The sequence below is a fragment of the Dipodomys spectabilis genome, unplaced genomic scaffold, assembly GCF_019054845.1.
Source record: "Dipodomys spectabilis isolate Male_0828 unplaced genomic scaffold, ASM1905484v1 ptg000115l, whole genome shotgun sequence".
Lineage (NCBI taxonomy): Eukaryota > Metazoa > Chordata > Mammalia > Rodentia > Heteromyidae > Dipodomys > Dipodomys spectabilis.
This window is the reverse complement of record NW_024870792.1, coordinates 5,840,646-5,858,200: the sequence shown is the minus strand read 5'-3', so window position 1 is coordinate 5,858,200 and position 17,555 is coordinate 5,840,646. Positions and strand designations below refer to the sequence as shown.

The 17,555-nt window shown below is 37.5% G+C and overlaps 1 protein-coding gene across 5 annotated transcripts in view; it reads left to right on the top strand.

Annotated features, from left to right (window-relative positions):
- Myo1b (myosin IB) overlaps window positions 1–17,555 on the top strand; it is a 173,453-nt gene that overhangs the window by 108,621 nt on the left and 47,277 nt on the right. For all 5 annotated transcript variants that reach the window (XM_042688266.1, XM_042688267.1, XM_042688270.1 and 2 more), the window contains exons 8-13: window positions 2,785–2,883; window positions 4,374–4,477; window positions 6,162–6,309; window positions 6,582–6,700; window positions 12,075–12,161; window positions 12,695–12,760. In XM_042688266.1, the coding sequence (XP_042544200.1) occupies window positions 2,785–2,883; window positions 4,374–4,477; window positions 6,162–6,309; window positions 6,582–6,700; window positions 12,075–12,161; window positions 12,695–12,760 (623 nt within the window). The remainder of the gene's footprint in view (window positions 1–2,784; window positions 2,884–4,373; window positions 4,478–6,161; window positions 6,310–6,581; window positions 6,701–12,074; window positions 12,162–12,694; window positions 12,761–17,555) is intronic.

Here is a 17,555-nt window from a genome sequence, read left to right as displayed (position 1 = left end):
TGGGTGGTGTGGTACCTGGAACACATGTGTGACTCTTATAGCCTTGTAGTCTTCTTACAAAGAAAATTTGTAGTCAACGCTGGGCCTGTTCTCAAATCCCTCCTGGCACACATTGGTGAGCAGTGAATTAATTGATTGAAGGAATCTGTGCATGAATGGATGATGTACACTGTAGTATTTGCTTGTATTTTCTTACGTAAAATTACTTTCTTCTTGACTTGAGGAATTTTTTATGAGGATTAGCTTCTCAGTGAAGAGGCTGCCTATAGATTCTTTTTTTTTCTGAAACATTAGTGTTGTTGGAACTTCCCTGGGAGGAAGCTCAATCATGTGACAATCGTAATACATTTATCTTTACCTTTGATTCTTCTGCTCCACATGTCAGCCTTTACTTATTGAGTGAAACGTTCTTTCCCTGTGTTATATCCTACTTGTAATTTTCTGCTTGTGTTATTTATTAAATTTTATTTTATTTTAAAGATGCTGTATAGAGGAGTTACAGTTACATGAGTAAGGCAATGAGTACATTACTTGTTAATCATTGTTATCCTTTCCCTTGTTTTTGTCCCACTATCTCTTCCCTCCCCCACCTCCCGCGCTCTTCCCCCTCATCCCTCTCCTCCTCACATCCCTTCCCCTCCCCCCAAGTTGTCAAGTTCGTTTCTAATATACTGTCCTGTGGGTATCATTGTTGCAATGGGTCATCCTGTGTCCTTGTTTTGCCGTTTTGTTGTTCTCCTTCCCCTCCCTGTATTAGACAAATGTATATTCAAATTGCAGGGTACCAAAATCAAGTACAATGACATCAGGGGATATACCATAGGAGGAAGAACATACAAAGGAAACAAAAAAAATCACATAGTACATTTAAAACAACAACATCAAAGACAGAACTCTTATGTCCATATCTTGAGGTTCATTTCACTTAGCATCATCTTATATGATCATATGTGCATAAGGTCTGAGCTTTTCAGCTTATCTGAGAACTTTATCTAGATGTATACTAATTATTGCAAATAAGGGAAACCATGGGACCTAAATTTCTACTTGTAATTTTCAATTGCTATTTTTTCTAAAAGGAAAAATAGGATAGTATAATATCATATGAAGATATAAAAAGTCTCAGCCTCTTGTTTATAATAATTTTTGTATTTAAATACTTATGTTCTTTTTTCATGTTTTCTTACAACCCTTCGTCCCTTCAGTCTTACAAACAACCCAGTGAATTTGGAACACCCTAGGACTTCTCACTCATCAAATCTATACTGTTGAGCCTACAGTGTCTGTGCCTGCATGTAATCACAGAAGTTGAAGGCCAGCCTGGGCTCTATAGAGAGATCCGGTCTCAAAAACCAACAAACTATCATTTAACTTTGACTGAGCTCTATCCTCAAATATTGGTATGGATTCAGAGATGCAAATTCAAAAGTTTAGCTTCAGAGAAGCTCTATATTGGTCTCTCACTCCTTCTTTTTTAAGTATTTAGATTTCAACCCCATTGGAAATCAAATGGAAGGGCTGGCGCAGAATATTATAGCTAACATTGGCCTTTGTTTGCACAGTGCAGAGCCCTCCTCTTTAAAAAATTACTGGGGAGGGATGAACAGGAATCTGGGCAACAGTATTCTGTAATACTGAATCTGGCCACCTGTGGTACAGTGCTGCTGCCACAGTGGCTTCTCTCTGCTTCTTTATTTCTTCCTTTCTGGATACAAGTTTGAGGCTGATAAGACCTTATATTCACAAGATAAAAATTATCTGCAATCAATGAACAGATGTTGTCAACATTCACTTCCAAGACTTCTGGAAATCCAGAAGAATCTGCTTTTCTTTCCCAAGATAGTGGAGAGTATGGGTAATACGGGAAGGCTCAGATGATCTGATTGCTGATCCTGGTGCCACCAGTTACCAGCTGAGTTACTCACATTCTTGGACTGCCAGTGCTGTTAGCTCTGAGGTGATAATATGAAATTTGGAAAGATTCAGTGTGACAGTGTCTGTGTGCAGCACTTAGCACGCAGATGATCCCCAAATGTGTTTTCTATCCTTATAATTATGAATGTAAATTTATAACTGAATGGCTGACTGTCATTGTTTAAACTTTAAATATTAGTAGTTATATTTAGAATATTAGGATTGGTTTGTTTGGTGTAACTTACTTTTGCATATTCACTCCTTAAAAAGAATCTGATTTGTGGGGCTGGGAAGGTGGCTCAGTGGTAGAGTGCTTGCCTTGCAAGCCGGAGGCCCTGGGTTCGGTTCCTCAGCACCACATAAGCAAAAAGAAAAAAGCCAAAAGTGGCGCTGTGGCTTGAGTGATAGAGTGCTAGCCTTGAGCTGAAGAGCTGAGGGACAGCGCCCAGGCCCAGAGTTCAAGCCCCACGACCAGACCCAAAAAAAAAAAAAAAAAAAAAAGAATCTGATTTGTTGTTGTTGTTGTTGTTGTTGTTGTTGTTGTTTGTGCTGGCACTGAGGCTTAAATTTAGGACTTGGGCTCTGTCCCTTAGCCTTGAGCCACACATCCACTTCTAGTTTTTTGCTAATTAATTGGAGATAAGAGTCTCACAGACTTTCTTGCTCAGGCCTTTGAACCTTGATCTCAGATCTCAGCCTCCTCAATAACTAAGATAATAAGTAACGGGCATGCATCTTTTGGAAAGTCACAGTGAAAGCATAACTTTCTAATTTTATTCTAGAAAATGAAAAAAAAAGTGAGGAAGAGAAAAAGAAAGTATTATGGATTTGAAAGCAAAATAACTTCTAAATAATTCTTCATTTCTTTAGATCTTCTAGAGAAATCTCGAGTTGTTAAGCAGCCGAGAGGTGAAAGAAACTTCCATGTGTTCTATCAGCTGCTCTCTGGTGCCTCTGAAGAGCTTCTCAGTAAGTCTCTGTTTTTATATATCAATTTTTGCTGCCACAGCATTTTGTAAAACTTTTTTTTTCTTTTTTCTTTTGGTCAGTTGTGGGTCTTGAACTCTGAGCTTGGGCGCTGTCCCTCAGCTCTTCAGCTCAAGGCGAGCACTCTACCGCTTGAGCTATAGCTCCACTTCCAGTTTCCAGTTTTTTTGAGTGGTTTAAACCAGCTTCTCACTGGGGAATGATGACTCACAATTTAAAAATACAAAATGGAAGGATATTTCACCTGGGGAGAGAAAATGAACAGAGAGCAGTATATAAGTTTAATCATATAAAAGCAAATTGTTCACCTAGAATATTAAAATAGTGGACAATATACATTTACATATGATACAAAAGCTAACAATCTAATCCTTTAGATATTTTAGAGTATTAATATAAAAGTTGATGCAGAATTCAATAGCCAAGAGTTAAGTGATTAAAAGAATTAAAAAGCTAAATAAGAAGACCTATGAAGAGTCATGTACACTTAGAAAGTTAGCCTCACCAACAAGCAACAAATTCACTTTAAAAAGGGGCTGGGAATGTGGCTCAGGGTAGAGTGCTTGCCTTGCATGCATGAGGCCCTGAGTTCGATTTCTCAGCACCACATAAGCAGAAAAAGCCAGAAGTGGCACTGTGGCTCAAGTGGTAGAGCGTTAGCCTTGAGCTGAAGAGCTCAGGGATAGTGCCCAGGCCTAGAGTTCATGCCCCATGGCCAACCAAAAAAAACCAAAAAAAATCTAGCAATCCTCAATGTGAGTCCCAAATTTACAGAAGCCTGCCCCACACTACTTTCTGGAATATATCCCACCAGAACAATTCAAATGAATGCAAAAATCAATTTGTATAAAGAATATTTATCACTGTCCTATATTTAGTCTTAGAAACAAAAAAGAACCAAATGTACGAGGATGAGAGAGCCACTAGACAAACATGTTTTAGTGGATCAGCATATTGAAGATTTCGTATTCTAAAAATATGGGAAGTGACTTTGCTCCCTAAAAATACATAGAAAAGCCGAGTGCTGGTGGCTCACACCCGTAATCCTAGCTACTTAGAAGGCTGAGCTCTGAAGGGGTTCAGAGCTGGACAGGAAAGTCAATGAGATTCTCATCTCTTATGAAACACCAAAATCTGAGAGTAAAGCAGTAGCTCAAGTGGTAGAATACTAGCTCTGAGCACACAAGCTCAGGGTCAGTGCCCAGGCCCTTAGTTGAAGCCTAGGACCAGCAACAAAGAGGGGTGGGTAGGGGGAAGTAAATGTAAAAAAATAGAAGTTGAATAATGTATAACAATGAAGAAAATGATGTTAGGGAAATGCTCTTACCAGCATTTGACTATCAATTTTTATTTTGTTGATTCAATATGCATAATAAGAAAAGTCATTTTACCAGAAGGATCTAAATAATGAGGTATTAAAGCTGATTAAATTTATTGGAATAACTTACCTATTTGTATTTGTGACTCAACAGGCAAGCTTAAACTTGAACGGGATTTCAGCAGATACAACTACCTGAGCTTGGATTCAGCCAGGGTTAATGGAATCGATGATGCAGCCAATTTCAGAACCGTTAGGGTAAGACGAAGTGTTTTTATTACACTTTAAAATGGGCCAAACCTATTGCTCAATCAGAGCTGGGAACAATCCTGAGTTTTCTATAAAGTGTAATTCATACTCCCTAAAGTCTTAGAAGTATACAAGAATTTGTTATATTTTTTATTAGTTTGACTTTTCACTAGCTCAACTGTCATACAAAATTGTGACGGCTGGGGCTTTACTCAAGCGTGTGATTTTACCATTTATCAAAAGGAGCTTTTATATATTATCCTGGGACTCGACTCTTTTAATGTTGTATTTAAATTCCAAGTGTTTGCATTGCCAAAAAGTTTTGTAGCCAAAGTTAATTTCCAAGTGTGAAAATTGCCCTTGGATCCTGTTAAATCAAAACTTTTTGAGACAGAAAATCCCGGTTTTATACAGTTTTAGAAAACTGATGTATAAACCAGAAGGATTAGCATTCCATATTCATTAGGAAAGAAATGGATTTTACACAATACTGTCTTTTCTGTCTTTATGTGGCACGTTCTTTCAAAATTACTCCCATTATGACATATGTAGTAACTGGGATTTACTTCCAGATGAGGCAGCTGGGGTTGTGGGAATGGAGGGGAGTAGATTGAATTGTAGACCACACAAGACAGGCATCTTATAACTGTTGTGTGTGAATGAAGAGGATGTAGATAATCTTTCTCTGCTCTACTTATGCGTGTTTGAGATTTTTCATAATAAAGATTGTATGCTATTCCATTGCTATATTGTGCCCCTCTCCCTCACCACAAGCACACAGTAATTTCACCAGCTGTTCTCAGAGAGAAAGCATCTTTCAGACTATGCCATTAAAAAAAAACTGTATAAACATCCTCAGATGGAAACAATTGTCTCTTGACTCCTGGACGTAATTTGTTTAAGGTTGAGTCCAACGCCAGTTTTGCAACTCCTTTGCCTGGCACACAGATGGCACTCATACAAGCTTGTGAGCAGATGAGAGCCCCCTTTCCCCTGTAGTGCTTTAAATAAGGATGAAGCACTTCACTTTAACACACAACTGTGTTCTCATAGTAAAAATAAGCAGCCGTGTTTTCTTCAGGTGGCATCTTGTTTGGGTTTGTCTCTAGTTGGAGAACCTGAATGTACAAATCAGGCAGCAGTGGGGACCTAGAGCTCTCTTCCTAGCTTCCTTCTTTTTCCTCTTGCTTCTTGCCCACTCTCTTCTGTAACAGTATGCAAGGGATTCCTGTGGTCCTTTAACTACAATTTGAAATTGACTGAAGAAGATAATGCCTCCTCTATCTGTCTTTTTCCTCTTGTCTGCCCTCCCTCCCTCCCCCCCTTCCTCCCTCCCTCCCTTCTTTCTCTAGGGTTTGAACTTAGGGCTGGGCACTGTCCCTGAATATCCTTACTGAAGGCTAATGCTCTACTACTTGAGTCACAGCTCCACTTAAGGCTTTTTGGTACTTAATTGGAGATAAGAGTCTCATGGACTTTCCTGCCTGGGCTGGCTTTGAACCATGATCCTCACATCTCTGCCATCTGTATACTAGGATTACAGGCATGAGCCACTGGTACCTGGCTATCTTGTCTTTTTTCACCCCCCCCCTCAAGATTTTTTTTCCCTCAATAAATACATACTATTATTCATTTTTTTTTTAAAAGGTAAAGAACCTCAGGAAGAAAACAGATGTTTCATTTCTTTCCGCAGAATGCCATGCAGATTGTGGGCTTTATGGACCATGAGGCAGAGTCTGTCTTGGAGGTGGTGGCAGCGGTGTTGAAACTGGGAAACATCGAGTTCAAGCCTGAATCACGAGTGAATGGTTTAGATGAAAGCAAAATCAAAGATAAAAATGGTAAGTCAGTTGAGAATCAGCTTTGTTTAGGAAAGTTGCTTTGAACTTCTGCCCAGGTTTTAATCTAGAAAGTAAAACTTGTGCCTTGCATTAATTTGAAAGAAAAAAAAAATCTTTCTAGTGAAATTGAATAGGAATATAATTGTAAAATCTTAATATACATAAGTTAGACTATTTAATTTGAGTGTGATTTAGAAAGAGCAGCCTATATTTTGATAAGTATCCTTTAACAACTTACCTGGAGTTACTTTTTGTGTTATCTTCGCTAACAGAGTTAAAAGAGATTTGCGAGTTGACCGGCATTGATCAGTCTGTTCTGGAACGAGCATTCAGTTTCCGAACAGTGGAAGCCAAGCAGGAGAAAGTCTCAACTACACTGAATGTAGCTCAGGTAAGGAAATCATAATGTGCATAAGTAAGTTTTCTAAAAGACGATGATGTTTGTATATGGAATTTTATTCTTCAGGCCATTATCTCAACTCAATACATTCCAGGCATCCTTGTAGATATTGGTGTCATGAGAAAAATTAAACAGATAAGAATCCCTACCCTCAGGAACTCAACATTCTGAAAGGAGGAACTTACAACAATCAGTAGACATAATATATGATACACAAAGCTTTAGCAGCTGCTAAGTGCAGTGACAAAGAGAAAAAAACTAAAGCACGATAGAGAAGGGCTTTTGGGGCTGGGAGGAGGAGTTGGAGTGAAGAAGAAAATGGAAGTCACTCTGGCCAGGTTGTAAAGGAAGTGGAGTTGAAAGCAAGACACCTGTAAAGAGAACTCATTCAATCTGTGGTGGCTGGAGCCTAGGGTTGGCTTGGAAGTCAGCGTAATGTGAGCCCTTCCTGGATCAGTTTTCAAAGTGAGGCAACAGGTTTGCTGATAGCTTGATGTATGCATGATGTAAAAGTCAAGCACAACTCAATGTTTTTTGCTTGCTACCATTTACTGATTTGGAGAACAGAGTAGAAGAAGCCAATTTCGTGGGCACATGGTCTTTGTATCCCTTGCCTTCTTTGTATCCCTTTTATTTTCCACATTGAAGTTAATGAACTCTTTCTCTCCCTCTCTCTCTTTCTCTCCTCCCCCTTTCTTTATCTACATAAATGTTTATTAGTTATACAGGGGGGAGTTTGTTTCATGGTGGTGTTTTTATTTCAATTAGGCTTACTCCCTCTGCCACTCTTCCTTCCTTCCCCCCTTCCTAAAACAATGTCAGCAGTTTTCATTCTTTTACTTTCACACATATAAACCATCTACTTTGACCTTATTTATTTTCACTCATCCTCCTTGTAAGCCTAATCCACTCCAGCTAATAACCACTCACCCAACAGAGCTTGTTCCTCCCCTACATAAAGTCTTTTTAAGACACAACTCTCAGTTGCTACTTCCTCTCCTTTTGGTTCAAATAGAATAGATGGATGTTAGAATGATGCGTGCATGCATGTGTACTCAGGCAGCATCTGGAGTACCTTGCAATGTAAACCCTGTGTTCTGTGGCTTGGACATTTCCCACTACTAACCTGGATTAGAATTAAGACTTTTCCCATATGAGACTACTTTGTTCATTCAATTGTATTATCATCTCATCTTCCTTCAGCTGTTGTTACTTTAAGTGAGTTACGGTGGCTTTGGAAAACACTGTAACTGTGCATATGGAGAGTCAGTGTGTTTCAGTCTCTCCCTAGCTGTAGCTATTATTTGTCTTTTCTCCTAAATTACTGCTTTACTTCTGCCATGAGAGAGCCTGAGTGTCCGTTAGGGGTATGTGGATATGAGGATCTGTTCTTACTATGTGTTTTACTCTTTTTTAAACATTAATTCTCTACAGAAATTAGTCCCAGTGTCTTTTTATTTGATGAGCTTGAGTTACTTTGTCTCACTGAGTGAAACTTCCACATTTTTATAACCTTTGGCATGAAATACCTTGGCTTGACATCTTCGTCTTTTCAGCATTTTAGTCAAATGCTGCTTGTCATGTAGTGGTCAGGGTATCTGGTTCTACCAATCTTACTGCTTGGTAGGTTTTGATTCCTGAGAGACGTGATTTACTCTGTTAGCATTTCCTCGTAGCTTCAATTCTTAGGCCCCAGTATCATCTTTATTTCCCATGCTTCATTTCCCTCAGTGCATGTAAATCTTTTCCTTAGGTAGGATGACTAATCTTGAAATAATGGAACTCATGGTAGAGTTTATCATCCAGTTTCTACTCCAGAATGTTCTCCTTGGCCTACAGGGTTCCTTACAATCTGACCCTCTGTGGTTTATCCAAGTTTATACTGCTTTCTAGTTCTTCAAGCACCATATGTATTTTTACTTTGTGCCTTTGCTTCTGTTTACCCATCACCACATTACTCATTCTTCTGCCTGTCTAAAGAGTTAATCTAATTGAATCCCATTCAAGGAAACTTCCTGAGCCTCCTTGGTTCTCTTCCTCTGAACCCATTGTCTGCAGTTAGGGAGGCACGTGCCTCCTTCCAGTTGCTTCATTTGTTAGTTTGGTCTCTCTCCAGGTCAGTGCAGGCTTCTGGAGGGTGGGCCTTTGTCTCTGCATCTTGGTTTTTCTGTGCTTCTTAGTACATTCCATCCCGGGCTGTGCCTGGTACCAGCCATCTTAGAAACAGATTCCACCTGGGATTTTTAAACTATGTGAGCGTCAGGCAGCAGCAAAATGCATAGTGTGTTTATAGTGTGCATCTAAGGTTATGAATCATTGCACTTGGTATTTTTCCCCTCATACTATATTAGTGATTCTTTATGTTTTTTGTTTCGGTTTTTGGTAGTGAAGGTATGGGGGTTTGAACTCAGATAGTTGCACTTGACTAGGCAGGCGCTCTACCACTGAGCCATTTAATCCTGTATTAATGATTCTTTTTCTTTTTCTTTTGCCAGTCCTGGGGCTTGAACTCAGAGCCTGGGTGCTATCCTTGAGCTTCTTGGCTCAAGGCTAGCCTCTCTACAACTTGAGCCACAGCGCCACTTCTGGCTTTTTCTGCTTTTGTGGTACTAAGGAATTGAACCCAGGGCTTCATGCATGCTAGGCAAGCATTCTACCACTCAGTCACATTCCCAGCCAATGATTCTTTATTTTAATTGTAAAGGCAGTGTACAGAGAGGTTACATTTACATAGATTGGGTAATAAGTACATTTTTTTTGGAACAGTCACTTTTTCCCTTGTTTTCTCCCAGTTTTTCCCTCCCAACCCCTCTTCCCCATAATTCATTTTCAACATAGTGTCTTTTGAGTATCCTGCTGCTGCATTTGTTCACCCTCTGTCCCATCATTTCTGTGCTTCCCCTTAGCATCACCAAAACCAATCAAACAGCAACAAAGGAGAAAACAATTAAACAAAACCTCTTGTTTCCTTTTCTTGAAGTTCATTTCAGTAAACATCATTTTATATGATCATGCACACATATCTCTAACTGTTGTGATCCTGTCCTGAGAATATCCTGCTAGGGTCTCACTGTGTGAATGTTTTAGAGTTCTGTGTAATTTATCATGTTCAAGTGTAATTTTTTTGTCTTTTGCCATCCAGTTTGTTTACTTATAGATTTATAGACACATTCTAGTTACAATAAATGAGGGAAATCATGCAACCTGTGTTTATTTGGGTGTGGCTTACTTCACTTAATATAATTTTTTCCAAGTTTTTCCTTTTTTTTTTTTTTTTACAAATGGTGCTATATAATTCTTTCTGATGGAAGCATAGAATTCCATTGTGTATATATACCACATTTTCTGGATCCATTCATCCATTGAGGGACATCTGGGTTAATTTCATATCTTGTATATGGTAAATAATTCTGCAGTTAACATGGTTGCATTGGTAGTTTAGTATGGCATTGTTTGTGGTCAATTGGATAAATGCCCAGGAGTGGAATTGCTGGGTCATAGAGAAGCTCTATGTTTAGTTTTTTTTGAGGAGCCTCCATACTGCTTTCCAGAGTACTTGAACAAGTTTACTTTCCCACCATTAGTGTAGTAACTTCCCTTTTGGCCACATCCCCACCAGCATCTGTTATTCTTAGCTTTCTTGGTAGTAGCTAAGAAGTAGAATTTCAGTGTTGTTTTGATTTGCATTTCTTTTATGGCCAGAGATGTTCAACATGTCTTCATTTGTCTAGTGCTCATTCTTCCTTCTTCTGTATTAGTGATTTTTAAGTAAGAGTAAAACACTTGCTCTTTCTTCTTTATAGGATGTTATAGAGGACATGAGTTGGCATGAGTTAGGATCAAGAAGTCAGGGGTTGAGCAGATTGGTAGCTTCTGGAATCAGATATATTTCACTAGGATTTTATTTGAGATAGTTTGAGTTTATAAATAAGTGGGGGAAGAGGGAGACAGGATTAAAACATTCTATAGGGTCACTAGGATGAGGTAGCAGGAGAGGAAATGGACACTTCAGAAATCATGAAGTAAATGGTTTTTTAGACCATGTGCCACACTGTTATAAGCACTTAAAGAGAGTGAAAAAAGTATTGAAGAAAAAAAATGGGCACCTGAATCATGTTTTGGCTTATTTCTTTGTTTTAGCATTTTATATAAATTTTCTGCTAATGAAGCCATACCATTCCCCCAACACACATACATATTTTTTCATTTCTTTTCCTCCTTCCTTCACGCACTCCCTTCCTTTATTCTTGCTTTCCTTCTCAATCCTGATTGGGATAGCTATCTGAGCTCAGGGGAGAGAGGTTTGAGATTAGCACAGCAGTGTCTGGTGAAAGAGAAAAGTGCTCTCTTCTCAGCTGTATGTGTGGGTATTAAGAGATTTACTGTGCTTCTTTCAAAAGAAATGTGGAACAAGTATTTATACATAATCCAAGCTGTATTCTTTATAAATATAGTAACACTCATAAGCAGCAAAATACACCAATATAGCCAATATGTTAGAAAAAGAGGGATACAACTGCTAGCTTTCGTCTTATAAAGACAGTTCCTTCTTAGGTTGTAGCCATAAAACCCAGCTCCCTTCGAAGCTAAATTCAGCGTGTCATTAGCACTTACTGTATGCACTAGACACCCAGTATTTTTATAGGACTCAAGTTCAGTTCTCCCAGTTAGACCTGGCTTTTTTCAGCCCTAGGATTCTAAGTTATTAAAACATCTGTCTTCTGTCCATTCTTTTTCTAATGTCTCTGAGTAGCTTTAAAAGCACATAAATAAGCACATTAAACAGATTTTTATCTTTATTATATAACTTATAAAAGCTCATTTGGAAATTATTTTTAGAAAACACTCTAAAGATTGAATAAAGACAAATTTATAAATTTTATCAGCCTGCACTATTTTAATTGATTAAATTTTGACTTTCCTTTCTGATGTATAGAAGTGAAAAAAATAAGTCGTAGTATTAAGCATATAGTTTTTCTTTTTTTTGTACAATATAAGCATTTCTGTCTCATGGTCGTTACTCTATCATGCTTTGTCTTTCAGTGAGTGCTTATTTATTTTATTTCCTTATTGTTACACTTTCAAATAGGCTCTTTTTTTCTCCTCTCTTCTGTAACACTGCGAATGAATATCTGTGTGACAAAAAGTTTTGCAACATTAGAGTCAATGTTCTGGGGTATAAAAAAAGTAAAACGACTACATATAAACAGATCTGCCAGATTTTCTTAATGATTTCACTACTCACCAGAGCAAAATAAAAACTGGTTCTGGAAAGAAATTTGAAATAAGGAGGGTTTCAATATCTTAAAATATTTTTTATTATTTTGTGGAAGATAAACCTGGTTCTTCTTTTCCTTTATTACAGGCTTATTATGCCCGTGATGCTCTGGCTAAAAACCTCTACAGCAGGTTGTTTTCATGGTTGGTAAATCGAATCAACGAAAGCATTAAGGTATTTACATTAAGAGTAGAGTACAAATGTTAAATTGAAGAAAGTTCAGTTTTATAATCAGATTATAATTTACCACTTTAAAAACTTATTCCTTAAGAAAAATGTACATTGTGTAATACTAGAATTTGCCAGGGATTTTGTTTATTTTGTTTTGCCATGTGACTTTTGACTCAGTTTGACTAGTCTAAGGGTCTTTGCAGAGTTACATTCTATTTACTAACTAGATGCAGTGGTTTCTATTTTTCCCTTTTTAATAATTTATTACTGCTAGTGTCTATAAACTATGTTACATATTATTAAAATTTCTGAATAATTCCATGTCTCATAAATTTTTCATTTTTTTGTAATTTTGTCATTTTAAAGAAAATTAAGTATAATTATTCTCCCAGCTTAAAAATAATTATTTCGTAATATATATCAATATTCCTTGGATGTTTATAGTTATATTTTATAATATATATCAATATTCCTTGGATGCTTACAGTTAAATGATACCTTAAATTAACTCATCCTTTTTAATTTACTTTTTTAAGGCACAAACTAAAGTAAGAAAAAAGGTCATGGGTGTTTTGGACATTTATGGCTTTGAAATTTTTGAGGTAAGATTTTAAAAATATTAACAACGTTACTGAAGTAGAACAACTAGAAATTAAATCTTATGTTTTGTAGACAATTTTTTTCATAAGTTATTATAACTTTAACTCTACAAACAATCTTTACAGGCATAGTGATGTGTGCGTGGTGTGTGTGTGTGTATGTGTGTGTGTATGTGTGTATATGTATGTGTATGTGTATGTGCTAGTATTTGGAGACATTATTGTTTAAAAGGAACTTCTTATATTAGTAGTTGACTTTTGAAATTGCAAATTGGAAAATTTTTCTTCACGACCTCTAACAAGCTGTATGGACCTTATCCCTGCTGCCATTCACTCATTAGTAAGTCGTTTGAAAAAGGAAGCACACTGATATTATTAAAAGATAGCAGGAGTAGGAGAGCCAGATGGTCTTGTCCCCTGCAAAGGCTTGTTCACTTCTTTGTTCAGGGAGTGGGGTCTGGGTTAGGTTGTCCTTGAACTTCATCCAGGTCTCATCCACCTGTCATCTTGCAGTGTTGAGTTCTCCTGCAGAGCTTGGAATCATATATGCTGCAATTCAGAAGAAATTTTTTAGTAAAAGATTCCATGCTTGCTTAGACTGTTACTGTATGTTTGTGTTTTCTACTAACCCGTTTGCTAACTTCAACATATATAAACAGTTTTAAGGACCTATTAAAGTATTCTCACTTTTAGGAGCAGTGTTTTAGTTTAGATCACGGAAAGAAGAAATATACCATGCCATTACTTTCTAACTTGTTTTCCACAAGTAATGATTTGAGAATTCCTTTAAGTAACCAGGCCTTGCCCAGAATACACCCAAAGAATTAACAGATTTCAAAAAGTTAAACCCCAGAAAAACCATCTGAGCATTCCCTCGCGCTAAAGCCAGTCCTTTCTAGCAAATTCCTTTTGCTTGTAGTATTTGGATTTATGATAGCACATTCTCCTTCAGTCATCAGCCACACTTAGCAGTAAGTGGCCAGTATTTATCAAGGGCTGATTGTATAGAAGCATTGTGGTTAGTGTTGTTTGTGTTGTCTGATTCAGTGTTCAGAACAAGCTCATTCAAGTTATTATTGTTAGTCCTATTTCTGGATGAAGAAGTAAGATTTCAGCCCTTCCAATATTTTCATGTATTGCTTCTTTTTCTGACTAAGGTTAAGGCCAGAGCCATTTCTTTACCTTTCTCCCCAAACTCTCCAACTTTCCAATATGTGGAATAAGGAGAAAAACCAAATGTGTGAAGTCTCTGATTCCCCTTATTTCTCCATTCCTGTCATTGTTCCCATCCCCTAGCCAGTGTTGGGAGCTTTCCCAGGTGGAGAAGTGTGTGCTGGCAGCCACACTCCATGGCAACTCCAGACACAGCCCTTCCACATATTCAGCAATTAGATTTGAACTTAGAGTCTTGGACTTGCTAAGCAAGCACTATGCCATTGACCCAAGACCCTATCCCGTTTATCCTAACTCACTCTTTATTTTCTTGGAAGTTATTGTTCGGGGAATTTGGTTGTTTTTTTTTAAACTTTAGTTATTTTTCAGATTGAATCTTAATTTTTTTTTTCCCCGAAGCTGCCCTCTTCCCACCTGGAGCTTGTAGCCATGATTATAGAAGCCTGTGACCCTGCCCAGTGGTTGTAGAGAGCTGTCACTAACCTTTTGTATGGCTGGCCTTGAACCACAGTTCTCCCAATCTCCACTTCCTGAGTATTTGGGATTAGAGTCATGAGCCACCACCTGACCTGAAATATTTATTGGCTTTGAAACAAAGAGTGGTTAATGTTATGTCATAATACATGGAAACTTTAAAATAGGATAATGGAGTTATGGCAGGACATCTACTTAGCTTGTTTTCTAATATGTCCATAATCTAACTGGGAAAAAAAAGATCCTGGTAGCTCAAAGAAAACTTGAGTTTTACCTCATGAGCAATTTCACTCCTTTCTCAAGTTTTGTCTTCAGTGTCTAGTGTAAGCTTGTACTAGTGGTAAAGAACTGTTTTAAGCTCATTGTCTTGCTTAAGACTGCAGAGCTGTTTTTGCATGAGGATATGTTGTATTAGTCAGCACATTAGATTGCTTTTTAAAAATGTGTTTTTTGCTGGGGAACAGTGGCTCACACCTGTAATCCTAGCTACTCAGGAGGCTAAGATCTGAAGATTGAGATTCAAAGCCAGCCCAGGCAGGACAGGCCATGAGACTCTTATCCCCAGTAAACCATTCAGGAAACCAGAAATGGTGCTGTGGCTCAAGTGGTAGAGTGTTAGTCTTGAGCTGAAGAGCTGAGGGGGACAGTGCGTAGGCCCAGAGTTCAAGCCTCACGACCGACCAAAAAAAAAAAAAGTTTCTTTTGGGTCTAGTTAGAACAGTTGAATATTCCTGAACAAAATATCCTTAACTTGGCACTAGGTGAAATATCTTTCAGATATCATGAATATTTTTTAAATTAACAATTAGTTTAAATTTCTTTCCAAGCCTATCCTACTGGACTTGCTTTCTTTCTTCAAGTTAATTCATCAATATTCTCAACACTAGAATTTAATAACTAGAGGCTTCAGTGATGTAAACACATGCATTATATTTAAAAATGTTCTTCCTCCTTCCTGGAGAGATACACTCTTCTTTAGTTGTTCTCAGGCTCTGCCTTGAGTCACCTGCGGTGCTTTGGAAAATTTAGATGTCTAGGCTGCACCCAGACCAATGCTACTGGGGTATCTGTTACGATCCCAGTAGCAGTATTTTTAAAGCTCCCTAGTGACTTCAGTGTGCAGGCAGGGTTGAGACCAAATGTTCTCATAGACAGTAATCTTCAGACTGATCTGTAAATTACAAACACATGTGGCATTCATAGTGTTTGACCTCTGTATAAAATGTCCTTGCAAGACCTTAGGCTTCTCCTAATGGTCAAAATATATTGAAATCTAACTTCTGGATGTATACGAGGCCTAAAACAAAACAGTTACTCCTTTTTAAATGAAACTTTGACCCAAGGGAAAATCCAGTTGATTATGTCTACAGCAAGTCTTCTGATGATCATAAAAACCTTTAAAAATTCATTTTTCTTTTCCTTGGAGTAAATGCTTTATTTCTTTTCCCCACACCCCAATTCCCAGGCCCTTTGGAAGAACCAGGATTTCTTTTTTTTTTTTTTTTAATTACAATTGTTTCTCCATTTTCCTGTATGAATATTCTCAGATTAATCTTCAGGCATCTTGATTTTCAATAATTTGTGCATTTTTTTATTTCATAAAAGTTTATTTGGGGAGAATTTAGGAGAGAAATTTAGGTGTGCATAGATATGTTTTTATTTTGGGTTTGGTCATAGGACTTGAAATCAGGATCTGGGTGCTGTCCCTCAGCTTTTTCCACTCAGTGCTAGTGCTTTACCACTTTGAGCCTCAGCACCACTTCTGGTTTCTGGTGGTTAATTAGAGATAAGAGTCTCATGGACTTTCCTGTTCTGGTTGGCTTCAAACCGTGATCCTCAAATTTCAAGTGCCTGAGTAGCTAGGATTATGTTTGACTCTTTTCTTTGATACAAGATTTTCTTTTCTTTTTTTTTTCCAACAATTTTTCACATACTTACCTAGATGCCAGCCTGCTTTTTCTTGGTTTTTTAGCAGTATTACAACACATGGAAACTTTAGGAAGTACATAGTTTTTAATATTAGGAAGCCCAGCTAAGAAGACTAAAAAATATTACTGAAATAGGAGGAGTCAGAGTATTTCTGTATTTTTCATGCAGGTAGAAAAATATCAGGAAAATGATACCATGTAAATAAAATCCTGCTTTGTTCTTCAGTAAAAATCGATTGGAAGAATTAAGAATTTTGCCCCAGACATTAAGAACTGGACAATAAGGGTCTAGAATTCCTTTACAAAACTTGTCTAATTCTGCCTCAGTGGGTCTACCCATAGTTCCCATGAAAACATTTTCCAGCTGAGCTGGTGGAAACCTTTCAGTCGCATTGGTCTCTCTCTAAATGGAAGAGGGAACCTGATAATTAAACCGTGGAGTGATGACACATGGATTTATTTGACAGCAAAACATTCCGGTCTCCACTGGTTGAGTGAGTAAGCTCTGCCTCGCTGGCTGCATGTGATCTGATGTCAGTTTGGAAAACAGATTAGTGGGACATTGAAACCAAAATTAAGGTGAAAGGAATTAAAATTAATATAGAGAAAAAAATCTACTATAAATTTTGGTAGATTATAAATCCAGCTTTCCAACAGAAGAAGTCTTAATCTATTCTACACAATTAATTTGAGTCTTCCTATAGCAAAGAATTGGGTCTTTTGACTTCTGAGGAGTATTTACAGCATTTCCATACAAGAACAAATGCAGTTCTTAAAAACATACACACATGCACAATATTATATCCAAAAGTATTTTGAACAGTCTAAATTTTTTTCAGCTTTTTTCTAAGTACATACCTGATTGGTGTTCAGATTGGTGAGTGGTTTACTGGGAAAAATCTAAGTAAGCATTTAGTGTTTTGAATACAATAGCTGGGAACTTTTCATTCAGTTGACCTAGTCTCATTCAGGCAAAATGCTAGTTATCTTAAATTGTATACTTCTTCTCATATTGTCCTTTGTTTATTCATTTGAAAGTGATCCATGTATAATATGAGTATGGTAGGTGGAGATTGTTCCAAATATTATACCTGAATACTTATGCAAGAGACAGGGTAACCCAGCAAGACCATCTCATAATTATAGAACCTGTTTTCTGAGTTCTTTTAAAATAGAATTGAAGCTGGCTATGGTCAATGCCTTCTGTTCAAGTTTCTCATCTT